Source organism: Acromyrmex echinatior, unplaced genomic scaffold, assembly GCF_024713525.1.
Source record: "Acromyrmex echinatior isolate Ae372 unplaced genomic scaffold, ASM2471352v2 Scaffold38, whole genome shotgun sequence".
In the NCBI taxonomy this organism is placed as follows: Eukaryota; Metazoa; Arthropoda; class Insecta; order Hymenoptera; family Formicidae; genus Acromyrmex; species Acromyrmex echinatior.
The window spans coordinates 105400-125000 of NW_028259071.1; the positions used below are offsets into that span (position 1 = coordinate 105400).

General features: G+C 31.0%; 4 protein-coding genes across 4 annotated transcripts; 2 read left to right on the forward strand and 2 right to left on the reverse strand.

The window, feature by feature from the left end:
- Window positions 1-350: 350 nt before the first annotated feature.
- trus (programmed cell death 2 like trus) lies at window positions 351-3368 on the forward strand. The gene is made up of 4 exons (XM_011055915.2): window positions 351-780; window positions 1130-1560; window positions 1771-2223; window positions 2354-3368. Exons 1-4 carry the CDS (start codon window positions 670-672, stop codon window positions 2616-2618), a joined length of 1260 nt encoding a protein of 419 aa, XP_011054217.1. The 5' UTR covers window positions 351-669; the 3' UTR covers window positions 2619-3368.
- Window positions 3046-5196, reverse strand: LOC105145970 (complex I assembly factor ACAD9, mitochondrial). The gene has a single exon (XM_011055903.2). It carries the CDS (start codon window positions 5194-5196, stop codon window positions 3313-3315), a length of 1884 nt encoding a protein of 627 aa, XP_011054205.1. The 3' UTR covers window positions 3046-3312.
- LOC105146690 (uncharacterized) lies at window positions 5156-8005 on the forward strand. Its single transcript, XM_087416571.1, has 6 exons — window positions 5156-5285; window positions 6322-6696; window positions 6925-7034; window positions 7110-7208; window positions 7465-7584; window positions 7868-8005. The coding sequence occupies exons 2-6, from the start codon at window positions 6382-6384 to the stop codon at window positions 7974-7976; spliced, it is 753 nt and encodes a 250-aa protein (XP_087272697.1). The 5' UTR covers window positions 5156-5285; window positions 6322-6381; the 3' UTR covers window positions 7977-8005.
- A 48-nt stretch (window positions 8006-8053) lies between these two features.
- LOC105146008 (glutamate receptor ionotropic, delta-2) lies at window positions 8054-19586 on the reverse strand. Its single transcript, XM_011055993.2, has 9 exons — window positions 18069-19586; window positions 15813-15997; window positions 14379-14566; window positions 12982-13380; window positions 12422-12592; window positions 11474-11700; window positions 10371-10573; window positions 9826-10091; window positions 8054-9090 (listed from the first exon to the last, which is right to left on the reverse strand). The coding sequence occupies exons 1-9, from the start codon at window positions 18259-18261 to the stop codon at window positions 8496-8498; spliced, it is 2427 nt and encodes an 808-aa protein (XP_011054295.1). The 5' UTR covers window positions 18262-19586; the 3' UTR covers window positions 8054-8495.
- Between the last annotated feature and the right edge of the window lie 15 nt (window positions 19587-19601).

Here is a 19601-nt window from a genome sequence, read left to right on the forward strand (position 1 = left end):
GTGAGTGAGTGAGTGAGTGAGTGAGCGAGCAAGCGAGTGAGAGAGAGAGAGAGAGAGAGAGAATATTACAAATGCAGAGAAATGCCAAGCTTACGTATAATATTCTCTTTATTCTCTTTTCGTATATATATATATATATATAAGATGTATATAAATTATCTTTTTTTTCTTTTAAAAAAAAGAAAAGGAAATGTTAAATATAAATGTAAAGAAAAAGCTAACTATAGATCTGTACTTTGTTTGCTGAACTGCGCTTGCTGCACTGCGTTTTTCTCTTTTCTCTTTCTATTTTCGTTATCCGAATATATCTGTTTCGCTTCAACTATAGGAGGTGCAAAGCTAGGAGGAACAGGTTTTTTTTTTATTATGACACGTGCACGTGTATCCCAGGGTTCCCAGATTGACGCAATATCTGTTCTAAGACAATAATAAGAAAACGGTAGTTTCTTTCAAGTCATAAGGAAGCGAGAATATTCTAGTGATGATCCGACTGCTGCTAGTGCTGCTGGCTCAAAAAAATCGATAAGGGAGACGCGCGAGCCAACAAAGGCGCACGCGTCGAGCGTTACTGATGCGTGTCAGCTGTCCCGGTCGTAAGTAAAACGGGAAAGAGTACAGGTGTCCTCGCTCCGTGGTCTTCCAATGTAGAGCTACGATCGAATGACTTAAATGGCTTGCGACAATTGTACGAAGGTATATCTGGGATACGAGGACGAGTACGTTACAGACAAGCATCGGTCCTTGCTCAACTTTACGACGAACAAGATCGGCGGGCATCCGGTGAGTAGAGAACGATAGACTCACCTTCCAGGAATCGCCGTTTCCTCTATCGCGATTACTAACATTTTATTAGGTCAATTTGCGATATGATTCATTTAGGAAAATGTTATAAATTTAATAAAGTATGATATTTATACAAATACATGAAATATTATATAGGTACATGAATAAATAATTATACATATGATATATGAAATATTCTGTCATGGAAAAATATTTAATATACATTTTTCGAAGATTAATTATAATTTAAATAATTCCATTAATATTTTATTTAATAAGTCATTATTTTGCTTGATGTATATAATCATACAAGTAATAATTATAATATGTAATGTTTATTTCCTAGAACTGTTATGGGAAGAATACATTATCATCGCCACAATGTAGACTCTGTGGCTTATATCAACTCTTGGCACTCCAATTATATGCTCCATTAGATAACTCAAAGTATCATCGGACTTTATATATATTTGCATGTATTAACTCAAATTGCTGGAATCAAAATGAAAGTTGGACATGCTTGAGAATACAGCATCTAGAGGATGAAGCTAAGACTACGCCCGATTCTGGAAGCGTTAATGTACCATCCACAACAGCTTGGTTGTCTGATGCAGACGATTGGGGAGATAGTGTAAATGATAATGCATCGGAACAAAATGGGAATAACATGTTAGAAAATGATCCGTTACAATTTCCCTTTTCTCTGCGTAAAGAAATAGATCAGGATATACGAGAGGAATTGTCTGTACTGCGCGTGGATGATCCAAATGCAAATAGGTTCGTGTATATTAAAATAAATTTTATTTATGAATAATAGTAGCTATATGTATTAGGTGTTGGAATTAATTCGTAGCGTTTTTTAATGAAAGAATGTTATCTATTTCACATGAGCATTAAAAAATACATTAATGAAAGTACTTCCCATCACTTGTAAAACGCTACGAATTAATTCCAACACCTAATATATCTCTTTTTCGAATGTTTCAGTCCAGCCAGCGTAGACTCTCCAGTTAGCGGAGGTGCTGTAGGTCGTTTAGATTCTCCTCAAGCTTCAGCAGAAATCGATGGAGATGAGAGTGAAGTCGTATGCATTGACACTCCAACGCGACCACAATGTGATTTAATTAGTTTATTGCACGAAGTAACTCCGTTGCCACTGCAAATCACGAACGCGGAAACTAAGTGTTCGTTCGTGGAAATATTTCTCTCAGTTGACGAGGAGGATTGCAGTATAGATGTGTCTCAACACGTTCGAGACTTATTGGTCGAATATCAGCATAGTAATCCGGATGCATCGACTAAGTTTACGCCAGATTCCAGCAATCCTAAAACCATCGAAACAGACGTGGAAAAGTATGAGAAAAGCATTCCTAAACACGGTGATGAGATGTTCCACAATTTCCTTTGCAGAATACAGAGAAATCCTGGACAGCTGTTACGGTAAAATCTTTAACGATGTTTTATTCTCCATTTTATATATATTTGTGTGTGTAAAATGTATAATATATGCATATATTTTTATTTATTTATTTTATTTTTATATAGGTATATGATGACTTTTATTTTTCAGCTATTCAAGGGACAATTCTACACCATTATTGTTATATCCGCTAAGTGGTTGTATCGGTAAATGTCGGCATTGCGGCGACGAGATGACTTTTGAGCTGCAAATTTTACCGACGATCATACCAAAGTTAATATTAAATCCAAGAAGCGATCGGAATTTCCAGATCGAGTTCGGCACTGTTTTAATATACACTTGCGTTAGAAGCTGTTGGTCTGCGACCGATTCATATCGAGAAGAGCATGTCGTTGTTCAAGCTGAAAGACTATAGTTGTAAAATATTAATAAGAAAAGTTATGAGTGAAGCTAAGGTTCTTCCAGTGATCCTATACTATATAGAATTTCATATTTACACATCTAGGACGACTAGTCATGTTACGTCTGTAGAAGAATACCGTCCACTTCTTCATGTACACATCAAAAGTCCTATGTAGCGCGCGATGGTTGATAATAGTAAAGACATTGCAGAGATATGTATCTCAAGCTACATTAAGCGACATGTGATTCGCAATTGAAAAAGAAAGATTTTAGGAATGTCTGATAGAAGAGAGTTTAGAGTAAGAGCATTTATTTTACTTTTCATCTCGAAATCGTCTTAGTATATATATATATATATATAAGTACAGTGTAAGATACAACTGTACAATTGCTACCGACATATAAATACAGAAACCTCGATGGAAAACGATGTGTATTCCTTCTTGGAGCGAATTCATATGTATTGTACATTTTTACAGTTTACTTACAATGATTATCTTAATTATATAATAAAAAAACAGTAAATTGATTGAAACTAATTTACAGATAAATCAATATCTTAGATTCAAAAACGTACAACTAGTGAGTGCTACTTAAATACAGTGATCACATTAAGCAAATGTGTTTTAAGAATTAATTTGTTTTATCTTCCTTTCTATTATATATACACATATATGTATGGTGTATAAACTAAATTTATCAAATATTTAATAGGTTCTATTTAACGGATGTTCAGCGAAATAATCTTTTTTATTGTACATAAGTTCGGCAACTTCTTTGTTGAACCTATCACCATTGTTCCACTCTCCTGATACAATTTCCTGTGCAAGAGTCTCCACTCTGTTTATGGAGAGAATTGCAAAACTGTCGGCCAGGTGCTTATCCTGATTGTGATTTCTCAAGCCGATGCAATATGCCCTGGAAGCACGCGAAAGAATAGCAATCAGTGCGAATATCCTCGTTGCTAATTCACCAACTCGACGCAGTTCCATTTGTCGTTCGGATATATTTGTGCCATGGCGTTCTAACAGTAGTATCGAGACGGTCTGCAATTTGGTGATACACTTCTCCAATTGTATGCTACCTAATATGAAAGATGGATGCAAATGGTCAGCAAGTTTAAGTTCTACTCGATATTCCTTACCCATGATCCACTTAAATATATACTCAGGAAAGATATAAGGATTTCGTAACTTAAATATGTGATTACGTAGATTTTTGCCTGTGTGTTGTAAACCAATTAGAGCTATATATATGTTGCAATCGATATTATATCCATCAAACAGGATATACGACAATGCATCTTCGAAGATTCGTATGTAAGAATTCTCTCTCAGGTAACTCTGCGATCCAATAAGTTGCAGGCCTTCATAAATACGTGCGACGCACTCGCTAGTACAATACATCTCCACCATGGCTTTCTCGAGCGTGCAATCCTGACTCTCAAATGTGTCCATTATGCCAGTGGTATAATACAACATACTCTCCATGCCATATAAAGTACTCGCTATTTTACCTATTATTTCTTGAACGCTTTCATACTCGTGCATGTTTTTATCTAAATGTTTCCTTTGCAATATGTGCCTCGTCAACATTTTCGTAAATGTCTTCAATGTACCTATCGCTTGCGGAGCAAGGTTCCTGTTTCCAGGAGAGAGTATGTCTACTAGTATACTCGATCCAATTTTCAGATCACCCAGAAGATTCTCCTTTGGAACTTTGGTATCTTTAAAAATAACTGTACTGACCGGACTGTTTCGAAGGCCAACAAGATTCTTAACATCCTTTATTGTAACACCTCCGAAATCACGTTCCACTAGAAGTATAGATAGAAAATCCTCAGTATTACTGATCGTACGGCAATGGCCACAGTGACAGAAGACGAGAAATAGATTGGCGTCGTGCCCGTTGACTACAAACGTCTTCTCGCCACTTAATGACCAGTCACTTTCCGAGTTTATAGCCGTACTGATGATGTTAAATGTATTTATTCCGCTTCCAGGTTCAGTGAAGCACACCGTGGGAATGAGCTCTCCAGCCGCTATCCGTGGTAGATACTTGGCTTTCTGCTCTTCTGAGGCCAGTGTAGAGATGATTTGAACGGGCACAATGTAGTTCTTGATCATATAATGTCCCAACCAAGGGAAGCAGCTGAGTACCTCCACCAGCTTGGCCGACTCTGAGTGGTTCAGGTTCAGCCCGAGGTGCTGCTCATCCACGCACGCCCGAAAGACACCTAATTCTTTTAGATGAGCCAGAATGTCTTCCTTCTGGACGCTTTGCGGATCCTCCAGACACTCCGACATATACTTCTCGATGGGCTGGAGCCATTCGAAGAAACGCTGATGCCTTTCTTTGGTTTGCGGCTCGGGATAGTACATGAATTCGTGATCGAACGCGGCGAGGAACAGATTCTTGGCGAACGGCTTGCGTTGCGGCTGCTTCTTGAGGTGGGCCGGCAGCCGAATTTCGAGGTTAAGCATGTCCAATGCATGTTGGTTGACGCGTTGGTTTTGCGTATGACGGACAGGCATGCAGACGCACGAGGCATGCCACAATTGCTTCCTACACAGTAACCGACGTGCCAGCATCGTTGTTGCGTCAAGATAATTTCTTTGCAACTCTCTCGTAATGCGGAGGATACATAAATACCAAGGAGGTTATGATGAACAATTACGAGGTTAGTCGTTTTGATTTTTGATGCGTTAACGGCACTGCTCTGCTGCTGGTTTCGTATTGGCTGCACTGCTCTTGTTTAAATACTGCCGCGCATTAAAAATTTTCTCACAAGCTCCTTTATTGTCCATTTCTACTACTGTAGATTAACTTTGATCTTGGTTGAATTTACTCTTCATCTTTTTTAATTTTTATAATTAGAAAAAGACAAAAAGTTAAACTAAGATTAAAATTAATTTACTTTGGTAAAAGTTTGGGTGATTCTGAGCAAAATTTCGATTAATTTAACTCGACCGGCAGGATTGCTTTAGGATAAAATTTCTAATATACATTGTTCTTAATCTTTTTTCGGCATTAAACAAAATTAATTTAATATTTAATTATGATGATAATTAATGATTAATTTAATAGTTGTATTTTTTTATTCACATTTAGATTTGTACATTGGACGCATTTTTTTAAAGCGTATATAGGCACCTTCTTTCTTACTGTGTAATTAACTGATTTTATTTAGCAATTACATTATTTATTGTTTGTAATATATAAATGTAAAAAAAGATATTTCCACAGTAAAGGAATTATATATGATATTTATCTCAGTGTTGAGTTTAATAAAATTAAATTCAGGAGAGAGAAATTATTTGTGTTAATTATTTTTAAATATTCTTTGCAAAACAATTTTTTTTGCAGAGAGTATTATTTTTAGATTTCCTGTAAGAAATTTAATTTTTTTTACAGCGTATTTTTTATTGAAAAATTATATGTTTCCGTATTTCAGCTGCCTATATGTGTATTTTGCAGATTCTTAATATATGTATCAAAATAGCTAATTACATGAAGCAATTGAGATTTTATTTTCTTGTTTATATTTTTTTTATGGTGGAATTCCATTACGACTTTTTTTTATTAAAAAATTATATGTTTCGTGCTTCAGCTGTCCGTGAATGATACATGTAACGCATCAGAATTGCTAATTTAATTGTCAATTACTTGAAATAGATGAATATAGATTTTATTTTTCCGCTCCGTTTCGTTTGTAGTGCATTTAACCATTTGTTCTGAGTCCGTCCTCTCAGAAAAGACATGACGGAATTAGGACAATGCCCGCGAAAGCGACACTGCTGATTCTGCTGTCACTCGCATTTACCTCGAATGGCTGTATCTTTAGCAAGCGCAGCAAGACGCGCACTCATCGGAGCGATGACGAATGTGTCTGTGCCACCACCGTTCATTATAACCCTTTGACGGATACAAATATTACCGTTGATCCCTATTGCGACTGCAGGGCTACCGGTTTTGGGGTAGTTCGGATAATCTCGTATGGGACCTGCATTGCAGATGCATGCGACACGATACATGTTGACTTGTCCTCCGCGTGTGTCAAATGCGCCATGTGCATGGCCATCGCTGAGAAGGCTTGTATTTTTGATACAATATCACTTGTATAATAATTAAATATATAAATCATACATAAATTTATTATTATTATTTTATATATATATATATATATATATATATATAAATAATACGTTTTATATCTCCTCATTATATTAAAATAAAATGTAATATGTATAATATATATTCATATAAATTTTTATCCATTTTTTTGCTAAATGTATTTTTATCCCGTAATTTTTTCTCAGATTAATCAAACTCTGCTGGAAGTCCATGATATAATGATGCCTGATGACTGGCTAAATGAAACGGAGACAGTGCTCCTTTTGAGAACTATCTGCGATTATTCTTTTCAACAGTAAACAGTTTCTTTTTTTGCTACATAATTTTATAGCACACTTCTTCATTGATGCAACGATCATGATATTTATAGCTATGGTTTACGTGAAATTGATGGCAAAAAATTTATCTCTGACCCGTTACCAGGTGATAAGCTCGTCATTTCATCCGCCAATGGGTTGTGGGAAAAAAAGTAAGATTTTTATAGAAAAGCTTACATTATAGTTTTTTTTTAAATATAGCGAAACAATTAATTAAATTTTTATGTAAAATGTGAAAGTTATAATATAATTTATAAGTTATAATATAAGAGCGGTTTTATTCATAGCACGCAAGTCATTTATTACTATCAATCTCAATTTTGCGACAATTAATTATGAAAATCTCTTTCAATTTATCATAAAAATAAATGAGTGATTAGCTTATAAACAATTAATTATTTTGATTAGTTTGAGAAATATGTGTCACAACTTCCTCGATGAGATACAAGAACTGCAGTTATACAGAAATTGGAAGGATTGGTGTGAGGATGACGAACACATTCCTAATCTTGAAGATATTCTCTGCAGGTATAATATCAGCATACATTCAATTTGAAATTTATCTTTTCATCTTTTATCTTATCATCTTCTAATTTATGTTAGATTTAATTAGATGATTTAAATTTTAAATGATATGAATTGAAAACATGTTACTTCTCACATGATAACATTCACAGCAAGATTTGATCTTGTATCATAAAATCGATTAACTAATGCTGATCTATAATGACTTATGCAATATAAATGAATAATTTATAAATTATAATTTATGATACTCTGAAGAAATAAAAACTTTGTATTTATACCGTAGAAACGAGATTAGTAGTTTACGAGATTGCAGAGGTATAAGCAACATATACAAGCGACAAGTACCTACGATTTTCGGTGCTCGTGTGAAGCTTCTAGCCGAATATGTATAATAATTTTGAGTGACTATTTATATCATCTATTTTTAATTAAAATTTGAACAAAAGTTATTAGAGGTGGTATACAATGCTTTTTCTTATTTATGTTTTATTTTTAATTATATAAAAAATATTATCTATCAAATAATATATACTTAATATGTTGCTATTTGATATAATATAATAATTTTATGATTTGAATAAAAACAAATATTTAACTAAACTTAAGACTGCAAGAATGCACAATACGATATATATTGCGAAATGTAGAATTGTCTAAAAATGACACCTTGACAGAAAAAACAGAAAGCAGAAAAGCAAACTCTAATCAGAATTCGCGCTGACTCGCAGAAAAGCAGAAACTGCCAGAAAGCAGAAATTGTCGATTACGAGCGCGAATTCTGATTGGCGTCTGCTTTTCTGCTTTTCTGTCAAGATATGAATTCTTCCTAATACATTGTCGTAGTTATCCAAAATATTTTTACAATTAAATAGCATCACACTGAAAAAATGTTTGAGTCAACAAAACGAGTTTTAATTGTGAAACGGAAAGACTCGAATGTTTTCCATGTTCGATGGGATTCTTTTGGTTGATTTCATCTTCCTCTTGGACAAGCTCGAGAAAGAAGACCAGGATGCTCTTTTAGGACCTGCTGATCTCCGCCGTACTTTCAAAGACTTCAAATCTCTCGGTTCTTCTGGAGAAACGTCACGTTCTTGAAAACCGACAAACGACTGCACTTGACGAGCATGATCTTGTAACATGGTCATATAAGGGAGATCATAGCCGCGTAACTTGCCAGTTGAAGCAGCAACGAGATGAGGATGGTCGTTGGGGCGATTGTGACTACCATTGTGATGATGATGAAAATGGAGGTGTGATATCAGATTGTGCTTACGTATACCGCGCACAACGGTTTCCTGCATCTGCTTCCGCTTATTCCATATTCTTTCGAAGATGCCAATAGAAATCGCAATAACCATACCTGCTACCAGCAGGAAGAAAGCGGAGTAGACATCGGCGAGCCTCGCGCTATGAAAGTCTGCCGACGCTGCGCATCGCGGCATCGTCGGCAGCATCCGTTCCTGTATCTTGTCCAGAACGCCGCGTTCGTAGATTCGCAATATACTGCAAATAAAATTATACAAATTACAAACGAGATGCCAATTTATTAACTGACGCGCGTTAAAAAATTATTTTCTCTAAACATATTTTTTTTAATATATATTTTTATAATACATTAATAATATATTCTATAATATGTTAATATATTAATGTATTACAGAATATGTTATAAATCGTAGCGAGTTTAATTGCTCTGAGAATGATTAATGAAATCGCATTAATGAACCTGTTCTGATCAGAAAGTATAATATGTGACATCATTAATCGTTTTTAGAGCGATCTAATTGCGATAAAATATGTTATAGTATTTTATAATTTCGACGATTGGCTTCATTGACCAATTAGTTTAAAAATATTAGGAAGCTGTTCATTGTTGCTGTTTACTTTTAAATGCCCATTTTTATCAAGATAATTTAATTTTATAATTTTGATTCAACTCTAACTCTTGATCTTTTTCGAATGCTTATTTTTACTAAATGTAAATTAACTTTAATTTCGATTTAATTTACTCTTTATCTTTTTCTAGTTCTATAAGAATTAGAAAAAGATGAAGAATACCGAAGAAGTTATACCGAAATTAAAGTTGAACTACATTGATAGAAATGGACATTAATGATTCTAATTATTCACATTGATGTATATAGTAGAATTTTACTGTTAATTATAATATTAGTTTTAATTTTATACTAATGTTAATTTCATGCTAATGTGTTACGTAAATTCGACAATTTTGCATACTTGAGATTAATGATTTTCCTATACGGACAACTTTTAGCCATAGGAAGAGCGACGACTGTAAGTGTTTGTGGAAGCATCAACTCTTTCAAGGTGCATCGTTCCTGTATGAAGGTTGTTTTGAGGGCTCGCCGAGCAAGAGTAGCGCTGACGAAGAATCCGTACCTTTCTTTGACAGCTTTCATAAGGCCGGTCCTCGTCTCCAGACGAGATTCGCGATTGTTAAACGCTTTTATGTACAACTGACGAAGATTGCTGTCGTTCGCATTCTGAAAGATAATATGGTAGCACTAAATAACTCCAGCAAACAACAATTAAATAACTACATATAACTGTCTGAAATAATCATAAAACTCATATACGTTTGCTTGTTATTGTTAGATTCTTTAATGTGGGTATGTTAATTTAAAAAGTTATTAGTATTTATTTTTGTAGTACTTTTATGTAATATCTATGTAGTAGATACATAACAAAATAGTATCAAAGAAGGTTTATATAACAAAACGCAATAAGAAAAATAATGGTAATATAAATAACATTGATAGTACTCTTATGTATGTATCGTCGGCGGCACTGTATCCTAGCTTGAAATTATTAAAGAGAAGATCGGTGATCGATTTAATTCCAGTTGCCTGCACCGATAGTATGGATGTGATGAAGCCAGCATAGGCATTATACATCACGAGAGAGAATATTAAACTGGATAACAATAGAGTCTTTCCTGATGGGCTTCGAGGTGTCCAGGGTGATCCTACAAATTCCAGATGTTTAAATGTATGAGTAATAAATTTTATACACATTACGCACATAATTACGCAAAGCCGAGACTAGACATTTTGATGATCGAGGCATAAAAAAAATGCGTTTCTCAGTAACAAAAAAATATTTTTTTTACGGTAAGTAAAATATTGTATAATAAAAATAATATTACTTAATATTAATTTAATAGAAATTACATTACAAACATATAAATTACGATCTGTATTTACACTTTTATGATGTAGCGTTAAAATTTAGCATTTAGCATTTAGTTCAGTTTATGTATATGTATTATAAAATTTCTGCATAAAAACATGTAAAATTTTATTAGCATATTTGTCGATAAAAATATGGACCTACATGCACATATATATTACACAAAACAAATGAAACATAATCATTAAAATTAGAGAGTATGTTCTCGGAAAAAATTTATATATAAGTGGACATATTTTATATATAATTATATGTCATTGTATATAAAATATGTCAATTTTTATATAATTATATCTCTCTAATTATATATATGTAAGTATATATAATTATATATAATTACATATGAAACATTTTTTCCCGGGTTGTGTGTGTGTGTATTTTATACATATACATATACATATTTAATATTTATTATTTAATACATAACATGAGAGTTCAATAATGAGTGATTATAACTGTCGGTAATAATAAATGAATAAAAATGTAGAAATACTATAATTTTTGCGCCCATTGAAATTTTATGAGGTTATTAATTACGTGCTTTGTCCACATTCTTGAATCTGTAATTACGTATTATTATGTATTATTTAAATTAATGTTATATATAAAAGAGAGATGATAACAATGCGAAATGATAATTTATTGTTATAATAGCCTAGCTACAAAAAAAATAAACCTTGCATGCACATAATACTCAAGCACCAAAGTGCAGATTCCCCGATCTCGACGTGTTTTTCATCTTCATCATGTAACATTGTTTTAGCAGCATAAATAACTGTCGCCATCGCGATAAACATGATGAGATATGTCCCAGCGACGCAGCCGAGTAATCGATTATCGAACGGTTGCAAAAATATATCCCTCATCGTGCCGGTCTCCAACGGATGATAATAAATATTTCTCCTGCGTAAAATATTATCTTATATTATTATGTAGAAGAAAAAATAGTCATATTTATAAAATTTTAAATAATTAAAAGAATTTTTTGTACTCTTTCTCAAACATTTTAATTTTCTGTATTACGTTTTTTTCATTTCACACTATTCAAACAAAAACACAGATATCGATTTTGGAAAACTGATCTTGAATGTTCAAAATATTACTTTAAACTTAAAATATTTTTAATAAACTATAAAATATTTTTAATTTAAATAACGTAAAATGCAAACGTAAATTTTTAGTATTTACATTTAAAGCAAACTATTTTATATTTTATCTCATAATATATAATATATTAATACTGATTTAATGATATGATTTATGCGGAATGTATAATTTGCACAAATTATTAGGTGTTGGAATTAATTCGTAGCGTTTTACAAGTGATGGGAAGTACTTTCATTAATGTATTTTTTAATGCTCATGTGAAATAAATAACATTCTTTCATTAAAAAACGCTACGAATTAATTCCAACACCTAATAGTATCTCCTAATCATAATAGCAGAAGAATATATTAGCATGAATGGAAACAAATATGAAGTATATTAAGTTATAAATAGAATATTTAGTTTAAAGTACAATAATAAAATAATGAAGTTTACATTACTCGTTTGCTCATTAATATTCACTTCTTTGAATTTATATTTATTAAAATATTTTTATTAAAATATTTTTATACCGACATGTAACGTATCAAAGGATGACTAAATGTCATTTCCGTCCAACGCTCTTCGTCGTTCGCCGTTATATATCCTAAACCGATGTCGACGGTGCCAGTTACAACATCACCGAGAAGATGACTCCATTCTTTATTAGCTAACGTACCTAGCTTTTCGTGCGGCACCAGCTCGATGCTAAAAATTCAAAATAATATTCATTTCTAGATTTTTCTTTGTAATACATTTTTCAGGATTCATTTTATTTTTATTTCTTTCCAAAGATTTATTTTATTCTTTGTGAAAACATTTTTGTAGAATTTCTATTATTTTATATGTAACATGCGTATGTGTGTATTCTGAGAAATCTAATTTTTGAAGTAATTTTCTCAAGGATTAAGGAACATACTTTATAATATACATGAATTGTTGATTGGCGTTGTCAAGACATTCGTAATTGAATATTTATCATTTTACAAAATAAGTTGCTGCATTAATGATATTATTTTTACGTCAATTTGTGTATGTAACTTTAATGTCATATTAAATGCATCCAATTAAATTTGATACAGAGGATGATTTTTAACCTGGCATTCACGCTATGGGTGACAATGGTAGCAAAGTCCAAAAGGGGTGCGATATCGTTGGCAGTGGCCTCTGATTCGATAACGTCTGTCTGCCCATCGCTGGTTCCGTTCAATACTCCAAAGACAATGGGAAGACCATTGAAATCGCTTCTGAGTTTCACGCTCATCGGCAGTTTGAGAGTGTGAGATTCTGGATTCCAGAAACCGAGATAGCGGACAATTAGACTCGTATTGTCGGAGTGACGTATTTTGTAGGTGTGCATCAAATAGAACGACACTGTGCGATTCTCCTCAGTGATATAGCTCAAATTGGTCGTGACATTTTCGACGTTACGTCGTTCCGGCGGCGGTCCCGTGAATTCAAAGCGATCGCCATATTGCTGAAGGGACTGACAAATTCTGTGGAAAAAGACTCTACTTGAGAGAGTCTTGAAAAAGACTCCCTATTTCTGTATCTAATTTAGATTATTATTATCTTTATCACGGTTGCCACTCTTCGACTAGCGTTCTGGAAACTGATAACTTTTTTCAACCAAAGATTCATAACTATTATTCTGTCAGAGATCGACAACTACTTTTAAAGTTGTCTACTATTAAAATCAAACTTTCTTGTAGAGCTTTTTCTAAGAGGCTTTCTACAATAAGCCATTATCTAAATTTTCAAATTCATAAACCATAAAAATCAACCAATCATAGTGAGAAGAATAATCAATAGCTCACGATTTAAAGCTTAGATAATGGTTTATTGTAAAAAGCCTGTAAAAAAGATCATTAAGCATGACTCTTCCGGAGATCGATTATTATGACTATATGTATTGTAGTGCGTTCCTTAAAAAGAAGTCATCAAATCTTTCTTCTTCCTTGTATTTTCAGTACTATTATTCTAAAAACAGCAAGAAAATTGACGAGTACACTTAATAAAAGATCACCAAAATTTTGTATGATTTAGAAAAGCTAGACTTCAAAAAGTCTAAAGTTTCTCATCGAAAACCTAAAAAGGTGGCAACCATCTATGTAATCTTGATAATATAGAAATTAAACAACGCGCAATTTTATAAAAATATTTCATTTTTTCATTTTAATTTTTATTTTTTTATCTTTGTATTTCTATTTTACATCTCTATTTCTGTTCAACGAATCAAAATAAGAAGCTTTATATTTGTCAAGTTCATTAGTAGGATAACGTATTCAAATTAATGGAACTTTCTATATGTTAAGATAAATGGTCTTTTTAAGCATCATGTATAATATAAAAAACAAACATTTTATTTTATTAATTTTTGTTAAACGTCTTATTTTATCAATTCTTTGAATAAGTTTTTCTTCTATCCTTTAAAGTATGTACGGTTATGATAATAATAACGTTTTCATGCCATTCTCAAGTTGCGCAACCTTACTTATCTCGATATTTTTGAGCATATATCCAAGCGGCACCGTCATTCTGTAGAGGCGAAGTAGCTACGATCACGTCGCTGTCGATACCGACATTTAGATCTCGAAGGACGGTGTCGATGGTGAAATCATTTCTTCTTGTGGTCACCATGAGCCAGGAGATGTAATAGTTGAACAAGAATTTCTGAGAGGCCTGTCGAAATATTCATTTTAACCAGAAATTCTGTTTGCTTCCATCAAATTTGCATAAACAAAGTATTTTGTTAATCAACCGAAATTATTTTTTTCATGTATGTAAGCTTTAAAATATACTTTTAAGATTTATTTAATTTAAAAAATAAGTCATGTGAGTGTGCCGAAAGTATGCGGAAGAAATCACATTTTTAATAAAATTTGCAATTGATTTTTGGCAGAAAAATTGTGTATTACTACTGTATGTACAAATAATTAAAAGAAAGAAAATAAAAACAATAAATGATTATTGATTATTATTCGCAAAGTGATTATTATAATAAAAAAGAAAAAAGAAAGAATTGATTAATTTTCTTTTATGATAAGTAGAGATACGATCTATGATTATCGATCTTGTTATCTTTATACGGTATACTGAAGTCTATTACGGTATCGCTGAAGTCTATTATGAATTAGGAAAATAAGAATTCCCGTGAGACACTTCTTTGTAACGACACGCGATATATTTTTTTACAGTATTTAGAAAATTAAAAAACATTATATAAGATAATCCGCTTGATTTCAAGACCTTGAATAGTTTACTTATTTTTGATAATATGTAAAAATGTTTCAAATAAAAGTGGAACAATTTAGGGAATATATTTTACATTGTTTTTTTTTAGATGGAGGCGTCATCCTTAGATATGAACTCACTCCACTTTTTTAGATGAAATTATATAATATTATTTACATAATATAATTTCTCTAATTATTCTACATGTAAAAGTATTAAGATAGAGATATGGAAAAATTGAGATAGGTTTTGAATTATTTTATATTTTATTCTGACATATATATATATATATATATATATATTGACATATATATATATATTGACATATATATATATATATATATATATATATATATATTAAATATCTCATAAACTATAAATTGTTTGATAATCGTACCTTAATACTTTTATGCAATAATGAATTGAATCAATTAGTATAAAAAAAAAAACAATTGCTTACTTAAAAAATTATGCATTTTATAATATAATTAATGCAACTACATAATTTTTGTAATAAGCAACTATGCGTTTTCTTTACATTAATTCAGTTTATTATTTTGTGAATATCTCTTCTTGTTGGCTTTATTTTTTATATTGCCTCTTATTAACCTTTTTTATCTCTACATATTAATTTAATTTAAATTTTTAATTTTATATTTCTTTTCTCAGAAATTAACAGACATTAAAATCATACCACTTGGATAATATTATCAGGTGATGTTAGATTGAGTCCATCCAAGAGGACGATTGAGCCGACGCGATGTGTTCTAATCGTAAGAGCATCCGGTACGTTCGGGTTCGTTGCTGATTGTAGAGACACACTGATGCCTTTTTCACCGAAGCATTTAATCAACGGCCGGGCATAATTAAGAGCACAACCTGCATTCATTTTAGTAAATGTACATTTAGTAAATATACAATAAATGTATACTCTATGTTCGATTAAAGTTTATAATTCCAGTGCATTTCTTATAAATTATTTTTTAATGTAACGGGAATTTTGTCAGAGTATCTTTTTGTTTACATTTTCTTTAAAAATTCTTTTATAAATTAATTTTTTGAGTTGAAACTTTTTTTTTATTGTGTGTATATTAGCAAAATTATAAAATATATTAATTTACGAGATAAAAGAAGCGCTATTATAAATTCGCTTTAATTAGCTAGAAAAAAAAAATTCGATAGTGACCGGCATAGCATTTTAGATTTCAAATAAGTAGTAGATACATGAAATTTCAAATGTTATATGTATAATAGATACGTAGCAATACGTGTGAATCATATATTAAATACATGTTTAATACCAATGAATGTCTGATCTATATATACGTCCCAGGTAAGCTGTCGTTATTTTAACGTCGATAGTCATTTTAAATTATTGACGTTATGTAATCTATTTAAGATGTAATAATGATGTCATTTTTTTGACCAATTAACGACGACATTTGTTTATGACGTCTTTACAATGTCATACTTAATGACGTCGAATAAATGGCCAATTGTCAACGTATTAGTAACATTATTAGTGATCAATTAATAATGTCATACATTTATTCCATTAATAATACGAAAATAATAATATATTTTTGATGTCAGTTTATGACGTTGTGTGAATGTTAAGAAATATAAGAATTCACATCATTTTTACTATGTTTAGACATACCATCCAGGAGCTTATTATGGTTCTTAAAATGTACTCGAAATTACAAAAATAATTGAATTTGCTTTAATTTAGAATATTTATAACTTCAACACCAGCAAATTTGTAATTTTTATTTCTCAGGAACCGTATACCTAGATTCGTCATCAGAATAATTAATTAAATGTCAAATGGACGACACCTTGCTACCGTCAATAACACGAAAAAATATTTTTGACTTATGACATACCTGTGACAAATCCACATCATTTTTATGTGTTTGGATGTCAGTTTAAATGTCACATTCGTCATAAAAATGATTAATTAATGATATTAAATAGACGATACTTTGTTACCTAGGATAATTTACATTACCATACCAAATTCATACGACATTATATATTCAATACGTATCTATTTAAAATAAATTATATATCTTTAATAATGCAAATACGCATTTAAAGTATACGTTTTATAACCTATACAAAAATCAGATATGTATTAATTAAAGCAATTACATTCAACTGTATAAAAATTAAAATATGTTATAAAATAAAAACTTACCTTTGGCTTACTATTTAATTTAATTTAAATTATTTTTTACTATTTAACTTAAATTTGTTTTGATTACGAAATTGTTTCGAACAGCATTTTCAAGCTTGACCGAAATAAGTCTTTATTTCTTGACTGTTGTGTATTCACATTGTAGTCTAATATGATACTTTAATATTATTAAATTTGTTTGTTCTTATAGATTCAAATAATAACTGCGCACGCGCGCGCGCGCGCGTATGTGTGTGTGTGTGTGTATGTAGAAACGCACATCAAAACATATGATTTTTTTCAATGTTATATGATGCTATTATGATACGCCATTTCATAACATATTACATTTTGTTAAATATATATCAATTACATGTTTAATATACAGGATGTCTCACAATGAAAATATAAGGTATTTCATAATTCGTGATCGAAATTTTAATACATTTTGGTATTAGAATTTTTGTCTTATTTTTAAGTCAGAAATATGTTATTAAAATCGATCACGAATTGTGAAATATTGTATATTTGCATGCATTTAAATATTCACAATATATCTGCTATATTACATAAGTATTTCGATATATGAATATTTTACATCCATTGCTTTAATTACGTATTTAATACATTATATTTTATATGAAATGAAATACTCAATATAAATAACATAGATAGATATATTTAATATATATTATTTGCAATGAAAGATGCGGGAAATTTACAAGGAATTGTTCTTCTTCTTTTCAATTTAACTAATTTGAAAACACTTACTAAATGGACTGATATTATCGAAGACCACAACTTGGTCCCAAGATCGCCATTCCGCATATTCCAGTAACAATTGTAGCGTCAATGGCGATGTGAAAATGCAAGGTTCGGCGACAACATGAATCGCCATTAACATCACCAGCAATAACTTTGCTTCTCCAACATCAATTTTGATTTTGCGCGTAATTGGCAACATTACATAAATCTAAAAACGTTGATAGGGATATTATTTTATGAAATCGAGAAATTGAAAGGTGGTTCTTTGTCGTATTGGTTTTGATAACTATAAAAATGATGATTCACGATTCGTTATTATTGGACTTCAATGTTACAATATATCGAGAGACGATTTTGACAGAGAGTATTGCTAGTTACTACTGATAACAAGCAATTTCACAAGAATGTAAGCATTGCATACAGCTATCGTGAAATGTCAGCTCTTGTTAAAGCTTGTCAAATCCTTAATTCATCGTTCGATTGCCACGTCAATGTACGAATGTCGATAACATAATGAATCTTTGATGGCAAGAGAGGAACAAGAAATTTTGACGTTAATAGCTAGGTATGTCGATGGAAAAAAAATAGATAGAGAGAATTTCAGAGTTTCTATAAAAAATTCGATTTCAAACAAAAAAATCTTTAGACGGTTTTTAACTGTTAATTATACAATTTTATACTCTAATTTTGACTTCAAGACGATATTTTACAATATTTTATTGTTATAACTTTTCTATTTATATTTAATCACATGTGTGTGTTTTGATATAGTTTTTTTATTGCGATTTTTTTCTTTCTTTGCGATGCTTCTGCAATTTAATTTTTAATTTTTTATTAATTTTTATTTAATTATTTATTATTTATTAATTTAATTATTTATTAATTTGATTCTTTTGACTTCTGTGCTTGCACTGTAATATTTAAGTTTATCTATTCAATCTTAATATCGTTGAAAGACTTTATGTAATTGAAACGTTCTTTTTACGATTATTCGACACAAATTATTATTCATTACCTTACTCACTTCGTTTTTTACTCGTTTCTTAGGTCAAAATCAAAATTCTCTTATCTTGACTTTTAATCTTATTTTGTCTTACACTTGAACTTGACTTTTTTTGACAATAATCTTCATATGCACAATAAGCAATGCAAAAAAAATGAATAAATGCATAATTTTTATAAGCCATTCTGAATTGATAATAAAAAATTAATTAGCAATTTAAGAAATAAAGAATATTAATAAAAAGATTTCTAATAAAAAGTACTAATAAAAAAGACACGTCAAAAACATAAATATACATTGCCGTCGAAAAGTTTCCGAACATGGAACTTATAATTGCATAATAATATTCAAATCATTGTAATTCGATAAAAAATCATCGCAAGTAAAAAAAAAATGAAAAAAACATTTTAAAGCTTGAAATTTATACTTTAGCTTGCTTTTTAAAAAAAATTTTGTTTTTACAGTTCTGCATCTTAATAAATATCACGTTGTATTTCTTAAAATTACGTACATTTAACAGTGCGCAGTTTGATAAA